This window comes from Rhinatrema bivittatum, chromosome 19, assembly GCF_901001135.1.
Source record: "Rhinatrema bivittatum chromosome 19, aRhiBiv1.1, whole genome shotgun sequence".
In the NCBI taxonomy this organism is placed as follows: Eukaryota; Metazoa; Chordata; class Amphibia; order Gymnophiona; family Rhinatrematidae; genus Rhinatrema; species Rhinatrema bivittatum.
Window position 1 is genome coordinate 31,811,495 of NC_042633.1, and position 23,397 is coordinate 31,834,891.

At 46.8% G+C, this 23,397-nt stretch overlaps 1 protein-coding gene across 3 annotated transcripts in view; it reads left to right on the forward strand.

The window, feature by feature from the left end:
- The first annotated feature begins 4,088 nt into the window (after positions 1-4,088).
- The window catches only part of LOC115080804 (oocyte zinc finger protein XlCOF6-like), a 41,181-nt gene continuing 21,872 nt past the window's right edge, over positions 4,089-23,397 (forward strand). Inside the window, exons 1-7 of one of the 3 annotated variants that reach the window (XM_029585226.1) lie at positions 4,089-4,965; positions 7,345-7,471; positions 7,964-8,077; positions 8,235-8,336; positions 10,907-11,035; positions 14,873-14,962; positions 16,184-22,439. In XM_029585226.1, coding sequence (XP_029441086.1) covers positions 4,942-4,965; positions 7,345-7,471; positions 7,964-8,077; positions 8,235-8,336; positions 10,907-11,035; positions 14,873-14,962; positions 16,184-18,156 — 2,559 coding nt within the window. In that variant the 5' untranslated portion in view covers positions 4,089-4,941 and the 3' untranslated portion in view covers positions 18,157-22,439. Of the gene's footprint in view, positions 4,966-7,344; positions 7,472-7,963; positions 8,078-8,234; positions 8,337-10,906; positions 11,036-14,872; positions 14,963-16,183; positions 22,440-23,397 lie in introns of those variants that run through there. The other 2 variants (XM_029585228.1, XM_029585227.1) reach the window with 2 other exon arrangements.

Sequence of the window (23,397 nt, forward strand, 5' to 3'; positions counted from 1 at the left end):
TTTCTGGCACTAAATCTACAGCGTACTATTATCAATCCCTTAATGTCTAATATCATCTCACCTACTATTATTTAGAGATGACTTAATTCTACAGCTCCAGGGCTAATCATTTAGCAGAAAAACTCTTTAGTGCTCAGATGACATAAGGATGCTATTTGTTTTGGATAAATATGCAAAGGTAACCTGCCTTACATGAAAATTAAGCAAAATTGAAAACATCTCTTTGATTGATGATAGCAATGTAAAGAAGCTTGAGCTGATACATATATATAAATATCTAGAAGTAGAGGAAAGTGCAAGAATCTAGCACTTTCACTGAGAGAAAAGGAAATAGTAGTGGAGCAGACTGAAATGGATACTGAAACGTGCTTTAACAGCACTGAATAAGATACAAGCCATCAATTAGCTTTCAATCTCTGTGCTCTCATACAGCTATGGGAATGTAGACTAGCCCCAGAAAGATCTTAAAAAATGCCCACTAGGTAATCTATAAGAATCAGTGTATGACCAGATTATATACAAGAGCTGAAGACAGAATGGTTCTTATAGAGACAGATTAGACATATTTAATGGCATCAGCAAACCCCAATTCCCAAAAAGTACTGAAGTATGAACAAGAAGCGCTAGCAGTGATCTCTGTTCTTAAGCTTCAACAAGTGTTCTGACACTTGGAAGGAATGAGTGAGAATCCACCAGCACATGAGGGAAAAGAAGCAACAGAAGCTGCAAAATAAGAGAAAACAACTCTTTAAAGAATTTAAACCAGCAAACCAGGCCAAATAATTGGCAAAAGCACAAATACAGAGAGAGATTCAAAGAGTTACTTCAGAAAAATCCGCATGGATCAGAATTTTGACGCAGGAATGGCGGAGGAGAGTTGAGAGAGCGAGACTTACAGTGCCGGAGAATGGACTATGAACAAAGCGGCATCTTTTGCTGGGCCTGCAGTAATGGTGTCTTTTACTGGGCCCTGGAGAGCCATAGCGCCTTCTGTTAGACTTGCGATGGCAGCAGGAGCCGGGCCCTATATTTTATGTGCTCCTGGGATTTAGCACCTGAGGTTTTTCTAGTCCTGATAAAATGGCAGCAGCACCCACCCTGCAATCTATCTATGGTTGGTAGATGATAGAAAAGACAGATTTACCCCATGACATGAGGATGTCCTGAATCTCCTTGATGACCTTCTTGTAAAAAAGATATAGTTGCGATGGAGAAGGTACAGAGAAGGGCGACCAAAATGATAAAGGGAATGGAACAGCTCCCCTATGAGGAAAGACTAAAGAGGTTAGAGCTGTTCAGCTTGGAGAAGAGACGGCTGAGGGGGGATATGATAGAGGTGTTTAAAATCATGAGAGGTCTAGAACGGGTAGATGTGAATCTGTTATTTACTCTTTCAGATAATAGAAAGACTAGGGGGCGCTCCATGAAGTTAGCATGGGGCACATTTAAAACTAATCGGAGAAAGTTCTTTTTCACTCAACGCACAATTAAACTCTGGAATTTGTTGCCAGAGGATGTGGTTAGTGCAGTTAGTATAGCTGTGTTTAAAAAAGGATTGGATAAGTTCTTGGAGGAGAAGTCCATTACCTGCTATTAAGTTCACTTAGAGAATAGCCACTGCCATTAGCAATGGTAACATGGAATAGACTTAGTTTTTGGGCACTTGCCAGGTTCTTATGGCCTGGATTGGCCACTGTTGGAAACAGGATGCTGGGCTTGATGGACCCTCGGTCTGACCCAGTATGGCAGGTTCTTATGTTCTTAAAGAAGAATAGGAGAGGAGGGGGTGCGGCTGATTCCTGGGGGTCTGGGATAAAGCCCCTCCTCTCCCCCTCTGCAGATCTGGGGCTTGCAGGGACTTCCAGTCCTGGGGAGGCAGAAAGTTTCTGAGTTTTTTCTGCTCTTTGCAGATTCTCCTTTGATGCAGTGGCCAGGACTTGACCCCGGATCACCTGCTTGGAAAGCAACTGTGCTCAGCCCCTGTACCACCAATGCTGGCTAGAATAATAGAAAGCAGCAGGCTGGAGCTTGTGTAAAACTCCCCAGCAGAGGTCAGACGAGGGGAGGGTGGGAATCCTGCCTTCTTAAGGTAGATCTGTGGAGAGAGCCAATATCTTGCAAGGTGTCCTAGAAAGGAGGAACAACTCGGGCATCTGGTCGCATAAAGAACTTGTGATTTTGTGGGTTTTGGGGGTGGGGGAAATCATTAGGAATCAAAGGACAGATCCGTCGACAATGCCAGCTTAAAGAAGACAGTGGAACAGAATCTGTCTCTGGTAGGCGCTCACACACTGTTGCTCTCTGTCTCGATCACAAAGTCACTCTGTCACATACACCCCTTCCCATATGAGAAGGTGATGAGAATAAGAGGTAAAAAAAATAAAATAAAACAGAGGGGAAGAGAGAAGGGGAGGGGTGAATGAGAGGGGGGAGAGAGACCTATCTGGGGCAGTAATGACGGGTGGGCTTCACACTGCGTGACCTCACCAGGCCCCCTGCTCCAGCCTAAAGATGGCGCTTCTGCTGCTGCTCTCAGCCCCCCCACACTCACAGGCCCACACACACTCCTTCCTACCCAATAATGCCTCCTATGGTAGAGAAACCGACAACCGAGAGAAAGTGTAAAGAGCTGGGGATCCAGGTCAAAGCCTGGTGGTCGGTTTCCCCCAGGTATCTCCTCATTACTGTCATTGCATGTCCTTAAGTATTTTTAAATCCCTCAACGCATCTATTTTGCAGATATATTGAATCCTGGAATCCTACTGTCTCTCTGCGATTTTGGCCACAGACAGATGTAAGCCATCTTTTTACTGTTCCAGGCATGGCCCCAGCCCCCAATATATCCATAACTTTCTTTCTTACACCAGGTTTTGAGCCAAGCATTGACGTTATCAATCTGGCTTAGTCTCTCCTTCCTCTTTCCATGAACAGGTAACGCTTCTGAAAAGCCAGTAGTCTTCACCAGGTGCCTGATCTGCTTGCCCAGAGTCTGGAAATCTCTCTGCACTGCTTGGACGCTGTTTCGAGCAAGGTCGTGGGTTCTCAGACGGCCGGCAGTGTCAGTGTCCGAGTCCTTCCTTTCTTTGATTGCATTGACTCCTGCTTTGCAGTTCTAGCAGCTGAGGATCCTGGAAGGGATGTAACTATAATGTTCCCCTCGAAAAGAACTCCCGAGTCTCCCAGCACAAGGAGCTTTTGATTGTGTTATGGGATTTCTGCGTGCATTGGGTTTCTTCTTTCAGACACCACTTTTTTATTTTTATTTAAACGTTCTCCTTTTTCTATTCCTCCGACTTAATATCGCCACACTATTTGGGCTCCTCCAAACGTAACGCCTGCTCGGGGCTGGTGTTTAACGTTTGAGGGTACGAATGGGCACGTCGGGCGCACGTTTTTATTTTTACATCAGGAGAAAGAGCTAATAGCCTCATCAACATGAATTTGGGTGATGAGCGCTATTACCCACACACTTTATCAGACGCGCGTTTTGCATTGGGGTGATGGGCGCGCGTCCAATCATGTGTTAAGCCATGCACGGCGACCAGCGCACGGTATTGCATCAGCCTATATATCAGAAGAGCAAGCTCTGGGGTAGGTGGGTGGGTAGGGCTTTTAAAATTTGAGATTATCAATAAACAAAATGTTATCAATAAACAAAATGCACTTAGCAGGAGTTTATCTAATCGACTGAAAGCGCAGTTTTACAAAACTACATAAGCAGTCTCAATTCCTCACTTTTTTCTTAAATCTGCTCCCTCACAAATCCAAAGTCACACAATAAATGCAATTATTAGCTAGGATTTAGCCAGCTAAGTTCGGGGCATTCCGGAGGCGTAACTGGGAGGAGTTCACGTAGCTGGCCAAGTTAAGGGCTAACTCCGCTATTCAGTCTAATATCTGGCTAAGTAGTGCAGCTGCACTAGATGCAACAGGACTACATCTGCTCCCTGTCTACTTCCTCCCTCTTACTGATGCTCTGCAGCTATCTGCTAAGATCCACCTTAAGCAGGCAGTATCTCTCCAGCTCCGGAGGAGGCAACCTAACCTCCGCTGGGGAGCATGCGCTCTCTCACTTTCCCTTCCTTCAGGACACTAAATGGCAGAAAAATCCTCAGAAGCCCAGCAGAAAGCTTCTGCCTCCCAAGTACTGCAAGATCCCACAAGCCCCAGATCTGCAGAGGGGGAGAGGAGGGGCTTTATCTGAGACCCCCAGGAATCAGCCGCACCCCCTCCTCTCCTATTCATCTTTCTCAGCCTCTGAGCAGGAACAGGGACATCTCCAGCCTGAATCCCTCCCCGCAGCTGCAGAATTCAGAGGGAAATGTCTGCCCTGCTCTCTGATCCGGTAAGAGATTCTTCTCTCTCCCCCTGTATACAGGACACCCGCACTTAAAGGGAACCTTTTCCCTGTGCAGCTCCTGCAGCCTCCCCTCCTCACAGCACAGGGCAAAGATCTTTACCTACAAGGGAAGGTTTGAGTTCTGCTCCCCCTGAGATCAGCAGACTTTATCTGAGACCCCCAGGAATCAGCCGCGCCCCCTCCTCTCCTATTCATCTTTCTCAGCCTCTGAGCAGGGACAGGGAAATCTCCAGCCTGAATCCCTCCCCGCAGCTGCAGAATTCAGAGGGAAATGTCTGCCCTGCTCTCTGATCCGGTAAGAGATTCTTCTCTCTCCCCCTGTATACAGGACACCCGCACTTAAAGGGAACCTTTTCCCTGTGCAGCTCCTGCAGCCTCCCCTCCTCACAGCACAGGGCAGAGATCTTTACCTGCAAGGGAAGGTTTGAGTTCTGCTCCCCCTGAGATCAGCAAACTTTATCTGAGGCCCTCATGAATCAGCCGCACCCCCTCCTCTCCTATTCATCTTTCTCAGCCTCTGAGCAGGAACAGGGAAATCTCCAGCCTGAATCCCTCCCCGCAGCTGCAGAATTCAGAGGGAAATGTCTGCCCTGCTCTCTGATCCGGTAAGAGATTCTTCTCTGTCCTGTTCCCTTCTCAGCACCACAGTTTAAAGGAACATTTCATGGCATCTCAAATTCTCTGCAATGCTTTTTTACACAGTGCAGCAGCTAGACTTTTGATCAGGGTCTGAATGAAGCCAATGCTGAGGCAGTTACCTTGGCTCCTGGTCAAAACCAGAGTAAAAATTAAAACTCTCTGCTTTTGTCTTTAAACGGGTGAAGCCAGCGGCCCCAGAATCTCTCTCCCAACCCTTAGCTCCCATACGCTCTGTGCAAGACAAGTTGGAGGACTCTGCATTGAGCTGCTTCCCCCCTAGAGTTGCTCACTGTACAGATTTTTGTTTTCACCAGACAGCCCCTGACTTTCTGCTTCGTGTCCGGGATCAGCAGGAATCCCGGCTCCCAATGCAGTAGCTGGCATGTGGACTGGCAGTGCCAACACGAAGGGACTTTTATCTGCTGGTGCTAGTGCTGCTGTACGTGGCTCGTGGCCCAAGCTAAACCACTGAGCGTCTGTGTGGTCTCTGCTGAGCCGGCCCTTCGATCCTCTCTCTCCTGGGCCGGGAATTTTAAGCCCAACGTGTTATTTTTCAGGGGGGGGGGGGACCTCAGCATGCTTTCCCTGTCCGTCCCCCCTGTTTTTGTGTGCTAAAGGCAAACAGCATCTATGAGAGTGAGCCAGAGAGAGAAGGAGAAGGGCAGTGTGAGGCAGATGGAGATGATGTGACTGTGTGAGGGAAAGGGGGTGCGAGATGAGATGGAGGGGGAGACAGAGACTGAGCATGTGTAAGAGCGACAGAGTGCTTGTGATCGAGCATGGGGGTCTCCATGGCCGACGATGAACGTGTGTGAGAGACACACTCTTCCACTGCCTTTCTTTACCCATCATTTTCATATATATATATATATATATATATATATATATATATATATATATATATATATATATCATGTCTATGTGCACATAGAGATGTAGGTGTGTATATATATAGAAAGAGAGAGAGAGAGAGCCAGTATAATGTAAATAATATCAGGATTTCTTGTGATATGTCTGGCCGGGCATGTGGGGTTCACAACCCGTGTGCTCTCGCACAGGCGCGCCCAGCTTGGAAGGAGCAGCGGTGGGGACCGCGTAAGATGGGGGTGACATTCTCAAACATGTAGCACAGGCATCCGCCCTGCAACCGCACAGCACCTGTGCCTACTGCCGTCAGCCTGGCACGCTCTCCCGGTGACCTGAAGGGGCCGCGCAGAGCCGTCATGAATGTGCCCCGTCCACAACCCCGGCTCCCTCCAGACTCCACTGCGGCCAGTCTGACTCATGTCGGCCGGCGCGCTGCTTCCCTGTGCCAATGCTTCTCTGGTATCAGCTTCGCCAGCCACGGCTTAAATGGTGCTCCTCCTCCCCCACCGGTGCCATTGAGCGTGGCCAGTTTGCAGGGCCTTTTACCGCACACTGTCTCACTCCCCCCCCCCCCCCCCTCAATACCAATGTCCCACAAGTACTGAATCAGGATCAAGTGGTCGACAGTGAATGCAGTGGAAAATTCAGTAGGACTAAGAGCGAGTCACATGCAGGCGGATGCTAATAGGACGGAGTCTCTTCCTTGACCTTTTCTAAAATCAGACTGGCAAGTGTGGCTTCATCTAGGACGTTTAGGAGTTGAAACTAACTGTCTTTTTCTACTAATTTGGGTAGGAAGGAGAGGCTGGAGGCTAGGCAATAGTGTTCAACTGTTTAGGGGTCAAAGCCTGATTTTTAGTTTTTTGGATGGGTTTAATCGCACCCTTTATGAGTAAGGGATGCGGGGAGCCTTGTGTTAACCGGACATTTATTGTGGTGGTTAACCAGGAGGCTAGTTCTTGTTTAAGATTGCAAAAACCTATGAGGTCTAATGAGCCAGTGGATTGACTGGTCCCCTGGTGCCTCTTTGGAGGAAAATGATGTGAATTCAAACTGTGGGGTGCAGTTTGGTGGGAGCTGAATTGTTCTGGTAGCAAACTAACCCCAGGAAAATGACCCGCACACCTGCTAATTTGTGCAGATAATTTAGAAAAGAAAACGGATGTGCGCATATTTGAAAAATAAAAGTATGTATGTAAGAGCTCCTGTCACTGTGAATAAACTTACGCATGTAATGCCACTATGTGTGCAAGTTTAACTGCAGACAGGACAGGATGTTTTCTAAAAGCCCATTCCTGTCATTAAAGAACTGTTTATTCTCAGAAATGACTTAGAAAATTACCCTCGAGGACAGAGCTCCTATCATACTGCTGGAGAACTGATCTCACTGACAGAGGTTATATAATACAGTTTATTGCCCGCACGTTATAATGAAGCTGGAGGGAGAGGGGCTGAGGGTGTCCTGTTTGCTGTTCCAGGCATCGGTCACATTCAGGGACGTCGCTGCTTATTTCTGGGAAGTGGAGTGGGACATTCTGGGAGAACGGCAGAAGGAGCTGTACAAAAAGGTCATCAAGGAGATTCACGGCTTCCTCGTATCAAAAGGTAAACCCTTGTAACCTTGGGCAAGTCACAGAGTTAGCCGGATATGTTAACTCCACCCTACAATGCCTCTGGAACGTCTCTAAGTTATGCAGCTTTGCTTTATCCTGTTAACTAATTAATCGGATAGCTCGGAGGTAGTCAACCAGCAGGAATTTTTAAATCCCACATAAGTCCTGAATTTAGCTGGCCTGACATGCTGAATATTAACCTTTCAGGGAGCACACGCTGGCAGAGAAGATTGGCAGCAGTGGTGCTTCCATCTAGGAGGATTATGAATAGAAATAGAAACTGCACCAGAAAATCTCATAGGTTTAATAAGTTAAGTGGCAGGCCATGATTGTCTCTTCGCTCACATTCTCACACACACACACACACTCCCACTCCCACTCCCTTTCTCTCTGATACTACTTCATCAAAATAGGAACCAGGTGAAACCTCATACTACTTACAAGTAAGCATTTAAAATGTACATATCCTATTTTTTCTTGACAGGTTATTCAATTGTTAACCCTGATGTAATATTTAAGATTAAAAAGGAAGATGAGAAATACTTCACTCAACCCTGTGAGTGGGAGGGAAAAGAAACCATGAAGGACCCCCCCATTAGTAAGTAAATGTTCTGGATTTAAAGGGCTCTGCATTTTTACATCACAGAAGATGGATCATTAACATCAAACATTTGGAGACTTAACATCCGTTTCCTAATATAATATTAGCAAGTTATCAATGAATCCTCCTAGCCAGGTTTGTTTTCTCATCCCAGGCCTTCCAGTCGTAACGTCTGTGTTCTCACTGAGCGTTAAACAAGAGGAAGATCTGCCCTCCACGGAGCCTCCTGAATCAGAGATTCCCCCTCCTGTAACAGGCGAGTATCCGACTCCTCCTGGACACCTTCACTAAGGTCAGCTGCTGCCATATTGGATTTTGGTGTTGGTGGGACAATAGATTATCATTCGCTTTCTTGCCCCATTTTCTCTTTCCTTAGTTTAGGGTAGGCTGCACTGGGGAGAGGGGTACTTGACAGCGGTGGGTGAACCAAGCTGAGGAGAGTGGTCAGACTGGCAAGGCCCTACATCCATTTTATTTTTGAGGGGAGACGACCTGCCAATGGGGGGGGGGGAATGTGACCGTTTAGGAGACTGTGACTTAGTTTAGCCGTTGAGGCATAACACAATAACATAACTACACTTGGGGAAGAAAGCTCCTCAAATCGTATCTATTCCCCTTAGCTTTCGGAGATGATCCAGCCTAGACTCTGCTGGGTTTTTCTCTTTTTTTTCCTTTTCCTTCTCCTGGGTTGTCAATAGGTAACGTGTACAGTAATTTTGTAGTTCCCTGTACGTACCCGGATCAGCCCAGACTGCTGGGTAATGCCTCCCTTCCAGCAGATGGAAACAGAGAAAAACTTGCAGGGCACCTCTGTAAGTACGGTGTGCCACCTGCAGCCCCCTTCAGTATTTCTCTGTCTCCAGCAGATGAAGTGGAGGATCGCTGGAATATAAGTTTTGGAAATAAATAAATAAGATATTGTTCATCTTTTGTATTGCTGGTGGCTTTATGCAAATTTCTTTAGACTGACCTGCAGTGACCCATTTTATTGAGCTTATTTGCATGATTTTGCAAGCGACATAGCTCTTTAACATTTTTTTTCTCTCTTTAGTCCATATAATGTCTGCATTAACATTAGCAATCAGTCACAAATAGAGAGATCACATTTAAATCAATGTGTAACCGTTTATTGAATACACAACAAACTTCCTAACTAGACAGAATAAAACCTAAACTAACACATTCACTCCATACTCACATCCATTTAAAAAAACATACATATTGCACAAATAATTTTAATTAAATATGTCTACAAAATCAATTTCAAATGTGTAAACTTTTTCATTGAATTAACAAATATTTTTTATCTTCATTGTGCATGTCCTCTTTACCCTTCCTTGTCCAACAAAAGATATCTTCGTTTCGCCTATAGCCTAGGCTTCCTCAGGGACTATTATTCATAATTCATGATAATTTCAACAAAATCTTTCTCTATAAGATCCCATATATCATGATCTTTCACATCATCCAAAGCTTATACCAATATTCAATTGCTCATAACGATATATTGGGAACCACAAGGAGGTCCATGTCAACAATGCCACAATTCCAACAAACTAGCCGGTGACCCTCATATTAATCCAGCGTTAATCAATAAGCCTCCAAACTCTCAAAAGTATTTTAAACGGAGGTGAAAAAATTCTTAACTGTTCTCCTCTGTCAACCGGATCTTCACATGTTGTGCTCACCAATTCACGTAATCCAACGCAACGTAATGCGTCAGGCAGGCTGACGCATTACGTTGCGTAATCCAACGTTGCGTAATCCAACGCAACGTAATGCCTGACGCATTACGTTGCGTTGGATTACGTGAATTGGTGAGCACAACATGTGAAGATCCGGTTGACCGAGGAGAACAGTTAAGAATTTTTTCACCTCCGTTTAAAATACTTTTGAGAGTTTGGAGGCTTATTGATTAACGCTGGATTAATATGAGGGTCACCGGCTAGTTTGTTGGAATTGTGGCATTGTTGACATGGACCTCCTTGTGGTTCCCAATATATCGTTATGAGCAATTGAATATTGGTATAAGCTTTGGATGATGTGAAAGATCATGATATATGGGATCTTATAGAGAAAGATTTTGTTGAAATTATCATGAATTATGAATAATAGTCCCTGAGGAAGCCTAGGCTATAGGCGAAACGAAGATATCTTTTGTTGGACAAGGAAGGGTAACGAGGACATGCACAATGAAGATAAAAAATATTTGTTAATTCAATGAAAAAGTTTACACATTTGAAATTGATTTTGTAGACATATTTAATTAAAATTATTTGTGCAATATGTATGTTTTTTTAAATGGATGTGAGTATGGAGTGAATGTGTTAGTTTAGGTTTTATTCTGTCTAGTTAGGAAGTTTGTTGTGTATTCAATAAACGGTTACACATTGATTTAAATGTGATCTCTCTATTTGTGACTGATTGTTAATGTAATTAGAGAGTGTTAGGAACTCAAGTACCCTCTGTGATATTTACCCCAGTGGTTGCATTAACATTAGGGCAGACTAAAATTGAATCACATGTTAAAATGCAGTAGGTGTTCCCTTGGTACTAAGAAGCTTGCAGGATTGGGCACAGTGGGTGATGTTCATGAAACATGCTTGGGTATATTACAGAAGACAGTTTCCTACCCCGGTTTTTAAAATGATCAGAATGCTAGAATGGATTTCAGATGATGATCAGTACAGCAGCGCCCCTCTAACCTTAGCGCTGCACTCGTGAGAGTGGTAATGAGCGTAGCAGCATTCCAATCTCTCTTGCACTGATAATGTAAGCTCTGGGGAACTGTTGTACAGATAGTGTAACCATCTTTTCCCATTACAGGCTCCTCTGATGTCAAACCTGGCATTTTAATCCGATTTAAGCAAGAGGTAATCGAGATCGTGCCCGAGAGATCTGAGGAAAGCAGAAACCAGGCCATCAGAGACACTTGTGAGGAATGGTGTGAAGCAGGTGATGTAGCCTGGATTAAAGCTAGTGATGGCTGCTCCAAAGGTTTCTTACAGGAAAGACGCCTTCTCTGGATCAGGGAGAATGAGGCCATTATAATTGTCTCCTAATTTTCCAACTTTTCTTCTTTGGAGAATTTGATTGCTCCATTTCTCTTCTTTTTTTTTTTGCCGTTCACGTCTTTCTTCTCTCTTATCTTCCCCCACCATTTCACTACAGCCTGTCTCTCTTCCCAAAAGTACCGTCTCTTCTCCAGTCTTTTCCTCTCTGTAGTGTCGCCTCACCTTCTCTCCTCTGTATTCTCCCTCCCTTCCAATGTCTCTTTGCCCCTTTACCTGAGTCTGTTCATCAGCTTCTGTTTCCCATCCACTTTGACGTTTTTGTCCTTCCTTTCTTCCTTCCTTCGCTATTTCTGACCTCCCTCCTCCCTCCCAGCTGCACACGGTTTTTGATTTTTGTGAATTTTCAGTGCTGGAAGCCTGGGGGGAAAGGTGACCCCTTTGGAAGTAACAGCAGGAAAGGCGGGAGGAAATCCGTGGCTTGTCAAGGACGTAGGGTGGCAGGGTAACCCACTACTGTCAGCAGCAGAAGGGAGAGCGCAGGCATAGTAACATCTGCCTGCACACACATCCCCATCCCCAGCAGCAGGAACGGTGACACCCACAACGGGCAGCAGCAGAAGGGAGAGCGCAGGCATAGTAACATCTGCCTGCACACACATCCCCATCCCCAGCAGCAGGAACGGTGACACCCACTACTGTCAGCAGCAGAAGGGAGAGCGCAGGCATAGTAACATCTGCCTGCACACACATCCCCATCCCCAGCAGCAGGAACGGTGACACCCACAACGGGCAGCAGCAGAAGGGAGAGCGCAGGCATAGTAACATCTGCCTGCACACACATCCCCATCCCCAGCAGCAGGAACGGTGACACCCACAACGGGCAGCAGCAGAAGGGAGAGCGCAGGCATAGTAACATCTGCCTGCACACACATCCCCATCCCCAGCAGCAGGAACGGTGACACCCACAACGGGCAGCAGCAGAAGGGAGAGCGCAGGCATAGTAACATCTGCCTGCACACACATCCCCATCCCCAGCAGCAGGAACGGTGACACCCACTACTGTCAGCAGCAGAAGGGAGAGCGCAGGCATAGTAACATCTGCCTGCGCACACATCCCCATCCCCAGCAGCAGGAACGGTGACACCCACTACTGTCAGCAGCAGAAGGGAGAGCGCAGGCATAGTAACATCTGCCTGCACACACATCCCCATCCCCAGCAGCAGGAACGGTGACACCCACTACTGTCAGCAGCAGAAGGGAGAGCGCAGGCATAGTAACATCTGCCTGCACACACATCCCCATCCCCAGCAGCAGGAACGGTGACACCCACTACTGTCAGCAGCAGAAGGGAGAGCGCAGGCATAGTAACATCTGCCTGCACACACATCCCCATCCCCAGCAGCAGGAACGGTGACACCCACTACTGTCAGCAGCAGAAGGGAGAGCGCAGGCATAGTAACATCTGCCTGCACACACATCCCCATCCCCAGCAGCAGGAACGGTGACACCCACTACTGTCAGCAGCAGAAGGGAGAGCGCAGGCATAGTAACATCTGCCTGCACACACATCCCCATCCCCAGCAGCAGGAACGGTGACACCCACTACTGTCAGCAGCAGAAGGGAGAGCACAGGCATAGTAACATCTGCCTGCACACACATCCCCATCCCCAGCAGCAGGAACGGTGACACCCACTACTGTCAGCAGCAGAAGGGAGAGCGCAGGCATAGTAACATCTGCCTGCACACACATCCCCATCCCCAGCAGCAGGAACGGTGACACCCACTACTGTCAGCAGCAGAAGGGAGAGCGCAGGCATAGTAACATCTGCCTGCACACACATCCCCATCCCCAGCAGCAGGAACGGTGACACCCACTACTGTCAGCAGCAGAAGGGAGAGCGCAGGCATAGTAACATCTGCCTGCACACACATCCCCATCCCCAGCAGCAGGAACGGTGACACCCACTACTGTCAGCAGCAGAAGGGAGAGCGCAGGCATAGTAACATCTGCCTGCACACACATCCCCATCCCCAGCAGCAGGAACGGTGACACCCACAACGGGCAGCAGCAGAAGGGAGAGCGCAGGCATAGTAACATCTGCCTGCACACACATCCCCATCCCCAGCAGCAGGAACGGTGACACCCACAACGGGCAGCAGCAGAAGGGAGAGCGCAGGCATAGTAACATCTGCCTGCACACACATCCCCATCCCCAGCAGCAGGAACGGTGACACCCACTACTGTCAGCAGCAGAAGGGAGAGCGCAGGCATAGTAACATCTGCCTGCACACACATCCCCATCCCCAGCAGCAGGAACGGTGACACCCACTACTGTCAGCAGCAGAAGGGAGAGCGCAGGCATAGTAACATCTGCCTGCACACACATCCCCATCCCCAGCAGCAGGAACGGTGACACCCACTACTGTCAGCAGCAGAAGGGAGAGCGCAGGCATAGTAACATCTGCCTGCACACACATCCCCATCCCCAGCAGCAGGAACGGTGACACCCACTACTGTCAGCAGCAGAAGGGAGAGCGCAGGCATAGTAACATCTGCCTGCACACACATCCCCATCCCCAGCAGCAGGAACGGTGACACCCACTACTGTCAGCAGCAGAAGGGAGAGCGCAGGCATAGTAACATCTGCCTGCACACACATCCCCATCCCCAGCAGCAGGAACGGTGACACCCACTACTGTCAGCAGCAGAAGGGAGAGCGCAGGCATAGTAACATCTGCCTGCACACACATCCCCATCCCCAGCAGCAGGAACGGTGACACCCACAACGGGCAGCAGCAGAAGGGAGAGCGCAGGCATAGTAACATCTGCCTGCACACACATCCCCATCCCCAGCAGCAGGAACGGTGACACCCACTACCGGCAGCAGCAGAAGGGAGAGCGCAGGCATAGTAACATCTGCCTGCACACACATCCCCATCCCCAGCAGCAGGAACGGTGACACCCACTACTGTCAGCAGCAGAAGGGAGAGCACAGGCATAGTAACATCTGCCTGCACACACATCCCCATCCCCAGCAGCAGGAACGGTGACACCCACAACGGGCAGCAGCAGAAGGGAGAGCGCAGGCATAGTAACATCTGCCTGCACACACATCCCCATCCCCAGCAGCAGGAACGGTGACACCCACTACTGTCAGCAGCAGAAGGGAGAGCGCAGGCATAGTAACATCTGCCTGCACACACATCCCCATCCCCAGCAGCAGGAACGGTGACACCCACTACTGTCAGCAGCAGAAGGGAGAGCGCAGGCATAGTAACATCTGCCTGCACACACATCCCCATCCCCAGCAGCAGGAACGGTGACACCCACTACTGTCAGCAGCAGAAGGGAGAGCGCAGGCATAGTAACATCTGCCTGCACACACATCCCCATCCCCAGCAGCAGGAACGGTGACACCCACAACGGGCAGCAGCAGAAGAAAGGGAGGAAGTGTGAACTCCCACCCCACACTGTCAAAAGCAGGAGGCAGGGAGGCAGGGTGACCCCCCCCCTGGAAGAAGGAGGCAGGGACACACACAGAGCTCTGTACGCGCGGTACATGTGTCCGATGATGGTACGTGTAATAAATCGGTAAGCGGCAGTTGGCAGGTAGCGAGGTTGCCTCCCCGTTGGTTCCCCGTCTGCCGAACATTCTTCTGGCAGCAATGCCGCAGAGGGTCCTTAGCTCCTGCCAGCAGGATGTGCTGCTTTTCTGAGGTCGGCATCCCCAGATGATGTGCAAGCTGAAGATATGGTCCCACTTGGTTTCCTGACAGGCAGCCGAGGGTGCAGGTCTGAGCCCGTGGCAGAGCTGCTGCACATGGAAGAGCCCAAGAGAGAAGAGGAGGCGGCTGATACCCAGAGCGGTGAGAAAAGCACTTCCTTTATTATAAAATCCCCGCGGGCTTGGGTGCAGTCTTTCTAGCACCGTTTGGCTCTTCCACTTGCTTTCTGTGCCACTCTCGGCTTTTGTGGCGTAAGCAGGAAAGGAAATGGGAAGAGAGAGGCATTTCCTGAAGGAGGTTTCAGCTCTTTGCGCTCCGCTTGCGTGTCCTGCACCTCTGCCGTCGTTCCGAGCACCCACCACCACCACCACGGGAGTCCTGACGGCTCGGCTTTTGGAAGAGGTCATCACATCCGCTTTTTACAAACGTAGAGTGGCCCGACGTGCAGACGTCACACCCGTAGGAAGTACCCCAAATAATATGCGTGCGCTGCCTTTAACGTTCAGGAGGAGGCATGCAAGCAAACATTACTGGTAAGCAATTGAAAACAACTTTTTGTGGCATAAAGAGTCCGTTTAATCAGGGCTAGATCCAAAGTATGATCCTTGAAAGACTGAATCGGATTGGACTTTGGATCCTTCCCCTTTTTTTTTTTTTTTTTGTTATAAAGGGCGTGAAAATGTTTACGTGAAACAGCAGCCAAGCATAAGAAAACCACTAGCCAACTAAACTGCATAATATATACATGTAATTTACTAATCAGTTGCATGCAGGGCCTCTTCAAATGTCAGCAACAGTAGTGGGACCTGCGAGCTGGGACCCCATTGGGGAGCCCTAGTTGGCTAATGGTTTTCTTATGGTTCTCTGCTGCTTCACGTAAACATTTTCACACCCTTTATAACAAAAAAGCAAACTTCACTGCACCTCCTCGAGCGTGGCAATTGTGAACGCCTAAGAGCTATTCCCAAATTCTCATTCCACAAACTACGCTTGCCCCGTCACCCTAAGCAATGCAGAACAGGGATTGACAACTCCCATTCTGGAGTGCCACAAATAGGTCTGGTTTTCAAGATATCCCCAATGCGTATATATTTGAGGTATATTTGCATGCACTGCCTCTGTTGTCCATAAATATATCTCATACATATATTTGTTGTGGCTATCCTGAAAACCAGACCTGTTTGTGGCACTCCAGGACACGAGTTGCTACACCTGCCTTTGTACATTGGCTTCCATACCATGTCCTGTTATGTGTCATCTGGATCCTTAACCAAACAAAGGTCTTTTCAAGAATCATAGGAGGATATTTTCCTTCTGCATGGCTGTAAAATGAATTAGCATACTGTCATTTTAAACCAACAGATGAGGGAAACCATTATGAAAAGTGGAGAATGGATAATGAGATGCAGAGGAAGAAATGGAAGCACCAAGATCCCCCAAGCCAGGTTCCTTCTGCTGACTGTGAAGGAGGTCCGAGGATGGAAGAGGAGAGAGAGGATGGAAGAGGAGAGAGACCCAACACATTTAATGAACCCGAGAGATCTTCCAAACAGCACTCAGAGCTTGTACAATCTCAAAGACACAATGAAAGAGAGAGACCACTTCAAAGCGCTCCTTCTTCAGAAAGCTTTATCAGAAAGTCATATTCTATTGAGCACCACGAAAAGATTGAATATGAGAACAAGGTCAGGGAGAAGTCAAGTCACGCATGCATCCAGCAATACCATAGAGGAAAAAAAACAATTACCTGTACCGAAGCTGAGAAAAGAGTCTCTACAAAAACAAGTTCTATAGCACAAAGAAAATTTAACAGGCAAAAGAAATCATTAAAATGTACTTGGTGTGAAAAATGCCTTGCAGGCAGAGGCGAGCTGGGAGAAGAAAAACCATTTCAGTGTTCTGAATGTGATAAAAGGTTTACTTGGGAATCACACCTCATAACAAGAAAAAACCCTTACAGCAGAGAAAAGCATTTTAAATGTAATAAATGTAAAACATGTTTTAGTTGGCGATCACAGCTTAAAATTCATCAGCTTTTGCACAAAGGAAAGAAACCATTTAAATGCTCAGAATGTGATAAAAGCTTCACCTGGGAATCTGAACTGAGAGTACACAAAAGGATTCACACGGGAGAGAAGCCATTTAAATGCTCGGAATGTGATAAAGACTTCATTTGTAAATCCAAACTGACACGACACAAAACAATTCACACAGGCGAGAAGCCGTTTAAGTGTTCAGAATGCGATAAAAGTTTCATTTATGAATCTGAACTGAGACCACATGAGAGGACTCACACAGGAGAGAAGCCCTTCAAATGTTCTGAGTGTACTAAAAGCTTTAGTCAGAAGTACAGCATGAAACGACATGAAATGACCCACCTAAGGCAGAAACCATTTAAATGTTCTGAATGTGATAAATATTTTAGTCATAAATTCAACCTGAGACGACATGAAACGATTCACACAGGAAAGAGGCCATTTAAATGCTCAGAATGCGACAAAAGCTTCATTTTTGAATCCGAACTGAGGCCGCATGAAAGGATTCACACGGGAGAGAAGCCATTCAAATGTTCTCAGTGTTCTAAAAGCTTTAGTCAGAAATCCAACATGAAACAACATGAAATGACCCATCTGGGGGAGAAACCATTTAAATGTTCTATATGTGATAAACATTTTAGTCAAAAATCCAACCTGAGGCAACACGAAATGGCCCACCTTGGAGAGAAACCATTTACATGTTGCAAATGTTATAAAAGCTTTAGCAAAAAATCTGCCCTGAGAGGTCATGAAAGAATACATACAGGAGAGAAGCCGTTTAAGTGTTCTGAATGTGATAAAACATTTACTCGGCAGTCCGGCCTAAGACAACATGAAACAACCCACATAGGATTAAAACCATTTAAATGTTCTGAGTGTGATAAAAGTTTTAGCACTGCACGTCAGCTAAAAAACCATAAAATGATCCACAGGGGTGAGAAACCATTTAAATGTGCCGAGTGTGATAAAAGCTTTAGTCAGAAAACCAACTTAAGACACCATAAAATGATCCACACAGGAGAAAAGCCATTCACATGTTCGGAGTGTGATAAAAGTTTTAGTAGGCTACATCATCTAAGACGCCATAAAATGTACCACATGGGAGAGAAACCATTTACATGTTCTGAATGCGATAAATGTTTCTCTACTAGATATACCCTGAGAAAGCATGAAAGAATACATACAGGAAACCATGCAACAGAGAAACAATTTAGATGTTTTCAGTGTGATAAAAGTTTCACTAGGATATCCTACTTGAGAAGACATGAAGTGATCCACACAGGAGACTTTGTAAGTTAAGCCTAACATCCAAAGTTAAAAGCATGATAAGTTAAATGAACAAGGCTATAATCTGTATTCTCTGAAGTCAAGCAGGATTGTAGTCCTCACACATGGGTGACATCATTGGTTGGAGCCCAGCATAGAACTTTGATCTCAAAGAATCTAGAACTTTCAAACATGCCCTACTGAGCATGTGCAGCTGTAGTCATCACTCTGCCCCCTAGGTGGAGCCAAAGAGCACAGGGAGAGAGAGGGGTGGAGCTCAATTCCCATATAGAGATGTGGGCAGAGCTCAATTTGCATACTGGCTATAAAGGTGCAGGGCAACCTTCCTCTTTATTATAATTACATCAACTGACCCGATAGCCAGGATGAAAAGAGCCCCAAATTGGAAGGGTCCTGGCCCTGCTAGAGAGCCCAACTTTTGGCTCAAATACTTAACTTCTCTCTAACTACAAACTCAATTGATCAGGCAGCCAGAATTAACTCTACAATGGCTACTAAAAGGAAGAACCCCCCTCCTTCCAAAAGGAGACCCGAATAATGTCTCCCAAAATATCAGTCATTAACTTGCCTGCCTACAATCTATAGGCCAGATAGAATATAGGATCATATTGACTCTAATAATATCTTAATGACAGAACAGGAAAATAACAAGAGAGGCACATATGGAACCAAGACTCGTTTTATGCTGAAGAAAGCATTGCTTTCCCTGTTAAAATGTAATTTCTAAGCTTAACTGTTCATTGTAAACCGGCATGATGTCCACCACTAATGCCGGTATATAAAAATGTTTAAATAAATAAATAAAATAAAGCTAATATGGCCGCTCTCTAAAAAGCTGAAACCTCAGTATAGCATGGACTGGCTATAAGAAAGCCTTTGAGAGCATCCCACACTCTTGGATAAGAGATTTCCTTGAAGTGTACAACATGAACCCTGCATTAATTGAGGACATCAAGTGCACCATGAAAAGGTGGCAGACTACACGCCATCAGAATTATGAAGATGATCAATTTGTCATTTCTAGCATTAAGATCCAGTGAGGAATATTTCAGGGAAATTCTCTGATGCCGCTCTTGTTTTATCTGGCATTTAATCCACTGAGTACTCTAACTCCTTGGGCTATGGAGTTAACCTTCATCTTAGAGCTACACATACCCTACCAATGATATCTGAGGGGGGATTTCCCTAGCGGGAGCAGGGCCAAACGCTAGGACAAAGCCAGACTGGATCTTCCAACTAACCAGCCACCTGCCCCTTGGGTTGAGCCCACAGGTCCCGGTGGCTGGCGGGGCTTTCTGGGAGTAGGACATAGCAGGCTAGGGTCTGGCCAGGCAAAGAGCAGACAAGGTCAGAGACAGTCCAAGACAACAAGATCAATCCTAGGGATGCAAGGCGGGACAGGACAAGGGAACCAGGCCGGAGCAGGGGACTGGCACAGAAGGGCTGGAAGAGGAGGCAAAGCAAACATGGGAGACAATGGCTGGGACCAAAGGCCTACAGGGAGCAGTAGTCACTGGGAGGACGAGGCAGGATGAGACAAGGACAAGAAAGGTACAACACAGGCTTACAGGAAACTAACATAAAGCAAGGTACATATAAGGCCAGACAAGAGAAAACCAAAGAGGCCTAAGCAGGCTGCAAAGCAAGGCAGAGTGAGGCTAGTAGGCCTGAGCAAGAAGGCCAAGGAGGTCATAGGACAAGGCAGGGAGGCCGAGGAGGCCACTGGACAGGGCAGGAAGGCCGAGGAGGCGACAGAACAAGGCAGGAAGGCCGAGGAGGCCATAAGGCAAGGTGCAACAAGAAGGCCAAGGAGGTCACAAGACAAGGCAGGGAGGCCGAGGAGGCCACTGGACAGGGCAGGAAGGCCGAGGAGGCGACAGGACAAGGCAGGAAGGCCGAGGAGGCCATAAGGCAAGGTGCAACAAGAAGGCCAAGGAGGTCACAAGACAAGGCAGGGAGGCCGAGGAGGCCACTGGACAGGGCAGGAAGGCCGAGGAGGCGACAGGACAAGGCAGGAAGGCCGAGGAGGCCACAAGGCAAGGTGCAACAAGAAGGCCAAGGGAGCCAGGCAGAAGGAAAGTTGGGCCAATGTAAAGAGCCAAGGTGACTCGATGAAGAAGCCCTGAGTTCTGGGAGAGATAGGACTGGCCCTGCTGCATCATGGGAGCATCAAGGAGGTAGCTAGCACCGGAGAGAGGGGAGCTCCATGAGGACCTCTGCGGGTTAGGGAGGTTGCCTAGCAGCTCGGATCATGACATGCTACAGTTCCTGTGATGAATGTGTAGCAGAACAAGACCAAGTAGTGAAGAAGTTTTCAGATGATATCTGCCCTGGGACAACTGTGCTGAGGTGACTTTCCTTAGAGGAAAATTAAGCAAAACTGAAAACATCTCTCTGACTGAAGATTTCAGTATTGTTGCAATTGCCGGCTCATGAGAAGCCCCCAACGCCTGCAGTGACGCTCCACGGCCAGCTAGGCCTCTCCTGCGCGACATGGCTGCCCTCTCCCTATGCTGTCCTTAGGCATGCACACCAAGTCCTCAGCTTTCTAGGGCCCATGGCAGGAAAAGGGCTGCAGCACCCACTGATGACGTCAGTGCCTCAGCCCTACAAAACGGCCCTTCTGATTCTCTCACCTCGGCAACGGGTCTCCTACATACCAGAGTGTAGTGTGTGTTGCTACTTCCTGTTTCCTGCATTCTGGTCCTGCTCCTTGCCTCGTCTCTCCAGCCTAGCCTGTCTCATCTCTTCAGCCCAGTCTTGCCTTGTATCTCAGCCTGCCCAGCCTTGTCTTATCCAACTGCCTGCCCTGCTTGTCTCCCCATCCTATCCTCAGATTGACTTCTGGATCTGACCCTTACCTGGGCATTGACCATTCTTGCTTGCTGCCTGCCACTGACCTTTGCCTGAACTTTGACCATTCTCGCTTGCCATCCGCCTCCGACCTTGGCCTGGCCCTGAACCTATGCATTTGCTACTTCGATAGAGACTCTCGCCTAAGACTTGCCTGCCCCCCAGACCCGAGGGCTCAACCCTAGGGGAAAGGGGTTGGTATAGTTTTAGCTCCTGTCCAGTTTTTCCCTGGAGTAGCTCTGCCAGCTGTCAGTGAGAACCTACAGGGCCTACTCCGTAGGTTGTGTCAATCTCACCACAGCAGCAAGCGTCCACGAATCTTACAAGTATAAAGGAACTGGAGCAAAAATATCTTGGAGCAGAGGAAGGTAGAAAAATTCAGGATCAAGAACTGAGAAAAAAGATCAGTAAAGAATACAATAGAAGACTGAAGCTGTTATTGAAAAGTGCCTTAGCATGGAATAAGAAACGAGCTATTAATTAACTTGCACTTCCTACAATATCATACAGTTTTGGCCCCATAATGTAAAAACAAGAAAGCTCCTTCATGCCCATCTGGTAATCTGAAAGAAGCAGTGTACGCTGAGATTATACATCCCTAGAACTGAAGGCGGTTTGGGTCTTATTGACATTAATTACTTCTCTAGCGCTATCATAATAGGCCTTCAGGCATGCTTAATGGCATCAATGGACCTAAATGCTCAAATAGCCCTGAAGTATAAGAGTAAGCAACCATCCTCAGTCTCAGTTCTTAAGCTTGGACAATTGTTCCGGCAAATGGAGGAAAGGACTGAAAATTCACCAGCGCACAAATGGAAAGAAGCTACTGTATTAGAGAGGGACAGCAAATGTGAAGATACCTCAATGTCATGGTATTAGGATTAGATAGTCTCTCAAAAAATGAACCACTGCCTTATCTGTACATTGTGAACATGTATTTAGGGGATGTTAAGCTGGAAAACTACAACTCTGAATTATATGTAGAAATGGTGATGTGGTCAAGCTCTCAAGGAGCCTGCATTATTGAGTTACCTATAGATTAAAATCTGCAGATCTTGCAGAGCAAACATCTGGCAAAAGCATGTCTGTCCTAGGACTGGAATGTATGGGAAAGGAAACGTGAACAGTATGATTGATGGGTGGGTACAGGCGGGAAAGAGGCCCTCTTAGTGGAAGCAAAGAACAAGACATCATATATAAGCCACACTGCGAGATCAATAGACTGGTACAGGTGCTAGCTAGAGGCTGGACGTATGTCTTACTCCTGCACTGAAGTCCTGAAGACAACCGCCTGCTATTGATATCGCAGGCATAAATCAGATACAGCCGACTGCTACACAGCTGCACCCAAGGGAGGTGTGCAAATATAACATTGAACTATAAATATATAATCTACGGTCTTTTATTTACTTATCTATGCATATACTTTCTTGTATCTTCTATTAATGTTGTATTCTTTTTCTTATTTCCATTATACATTATTCTTATTTGCATTGCACATTGTTGTTGTTCTTCCTTTTATTAGATATATTCCCAGTCATTGTGGGAATAAGTGCCATCCGTACAGTATATTGCAGTATATTGTGGGATCCGTACAGTATATTGCAACACATATCTATAAAAGTAAGAGAAGGCTACGCAAAACTTATGGTCCTCAGAAGATTGAAACTATTACTCACACCTGCCCACTTCAGTATCCGTACAGTATATTGCAGTATATTGTGGGAATAAGCGCTATCTGTACAGTATATTGCAGTAAGTGCTATCCGTACAGTATATTGCAACACATATCTATAAAAGTAAGAGAAGGCTACGCAAAACTTATGGTCCTCAGAAGATTGAAACCATTACTCACACCTGCCCACTTCAGTATCCGTACAGTATATTGCAGTATATTGTGGGAATAAGCGCTATCTGTACAGTATATTGCAGTAAGTGCTAGCCGTACAGTATATTGCAACACATATCTATAAAAGTAAGAGAAGGCTACGCAAAACTTATGGTCCTCAGAAGATTAAAACCATTACTCACACCTGCCCACTTCAGAACAGTATTGCAAACACTTATCTTTTCCAGCACTGACTACTGCAATGCACTCTTACTAGGACTCCCAAGCACATTGATAAGACCACTCCAAGTACTTCAAAATACTGCAGCCAGAATACTGACAGGAAGAGAGAGGAGGGACCATATAACCGAAACTCTAGCAGACTTACATTGGTTACCCATCGAATACAGGATAAAATACAAGGCCTTATGCACCATACACAAACTAATACATGATAAAGAAGCAGACTGGCTAAACACAGCCTTACGAGTACACGTTCCACAAAGAAACCTCCAGCTCAGCAAACAAAGCACTACTAACAATCCCTTCAGTAAAGTCAGCAAAATTAACCC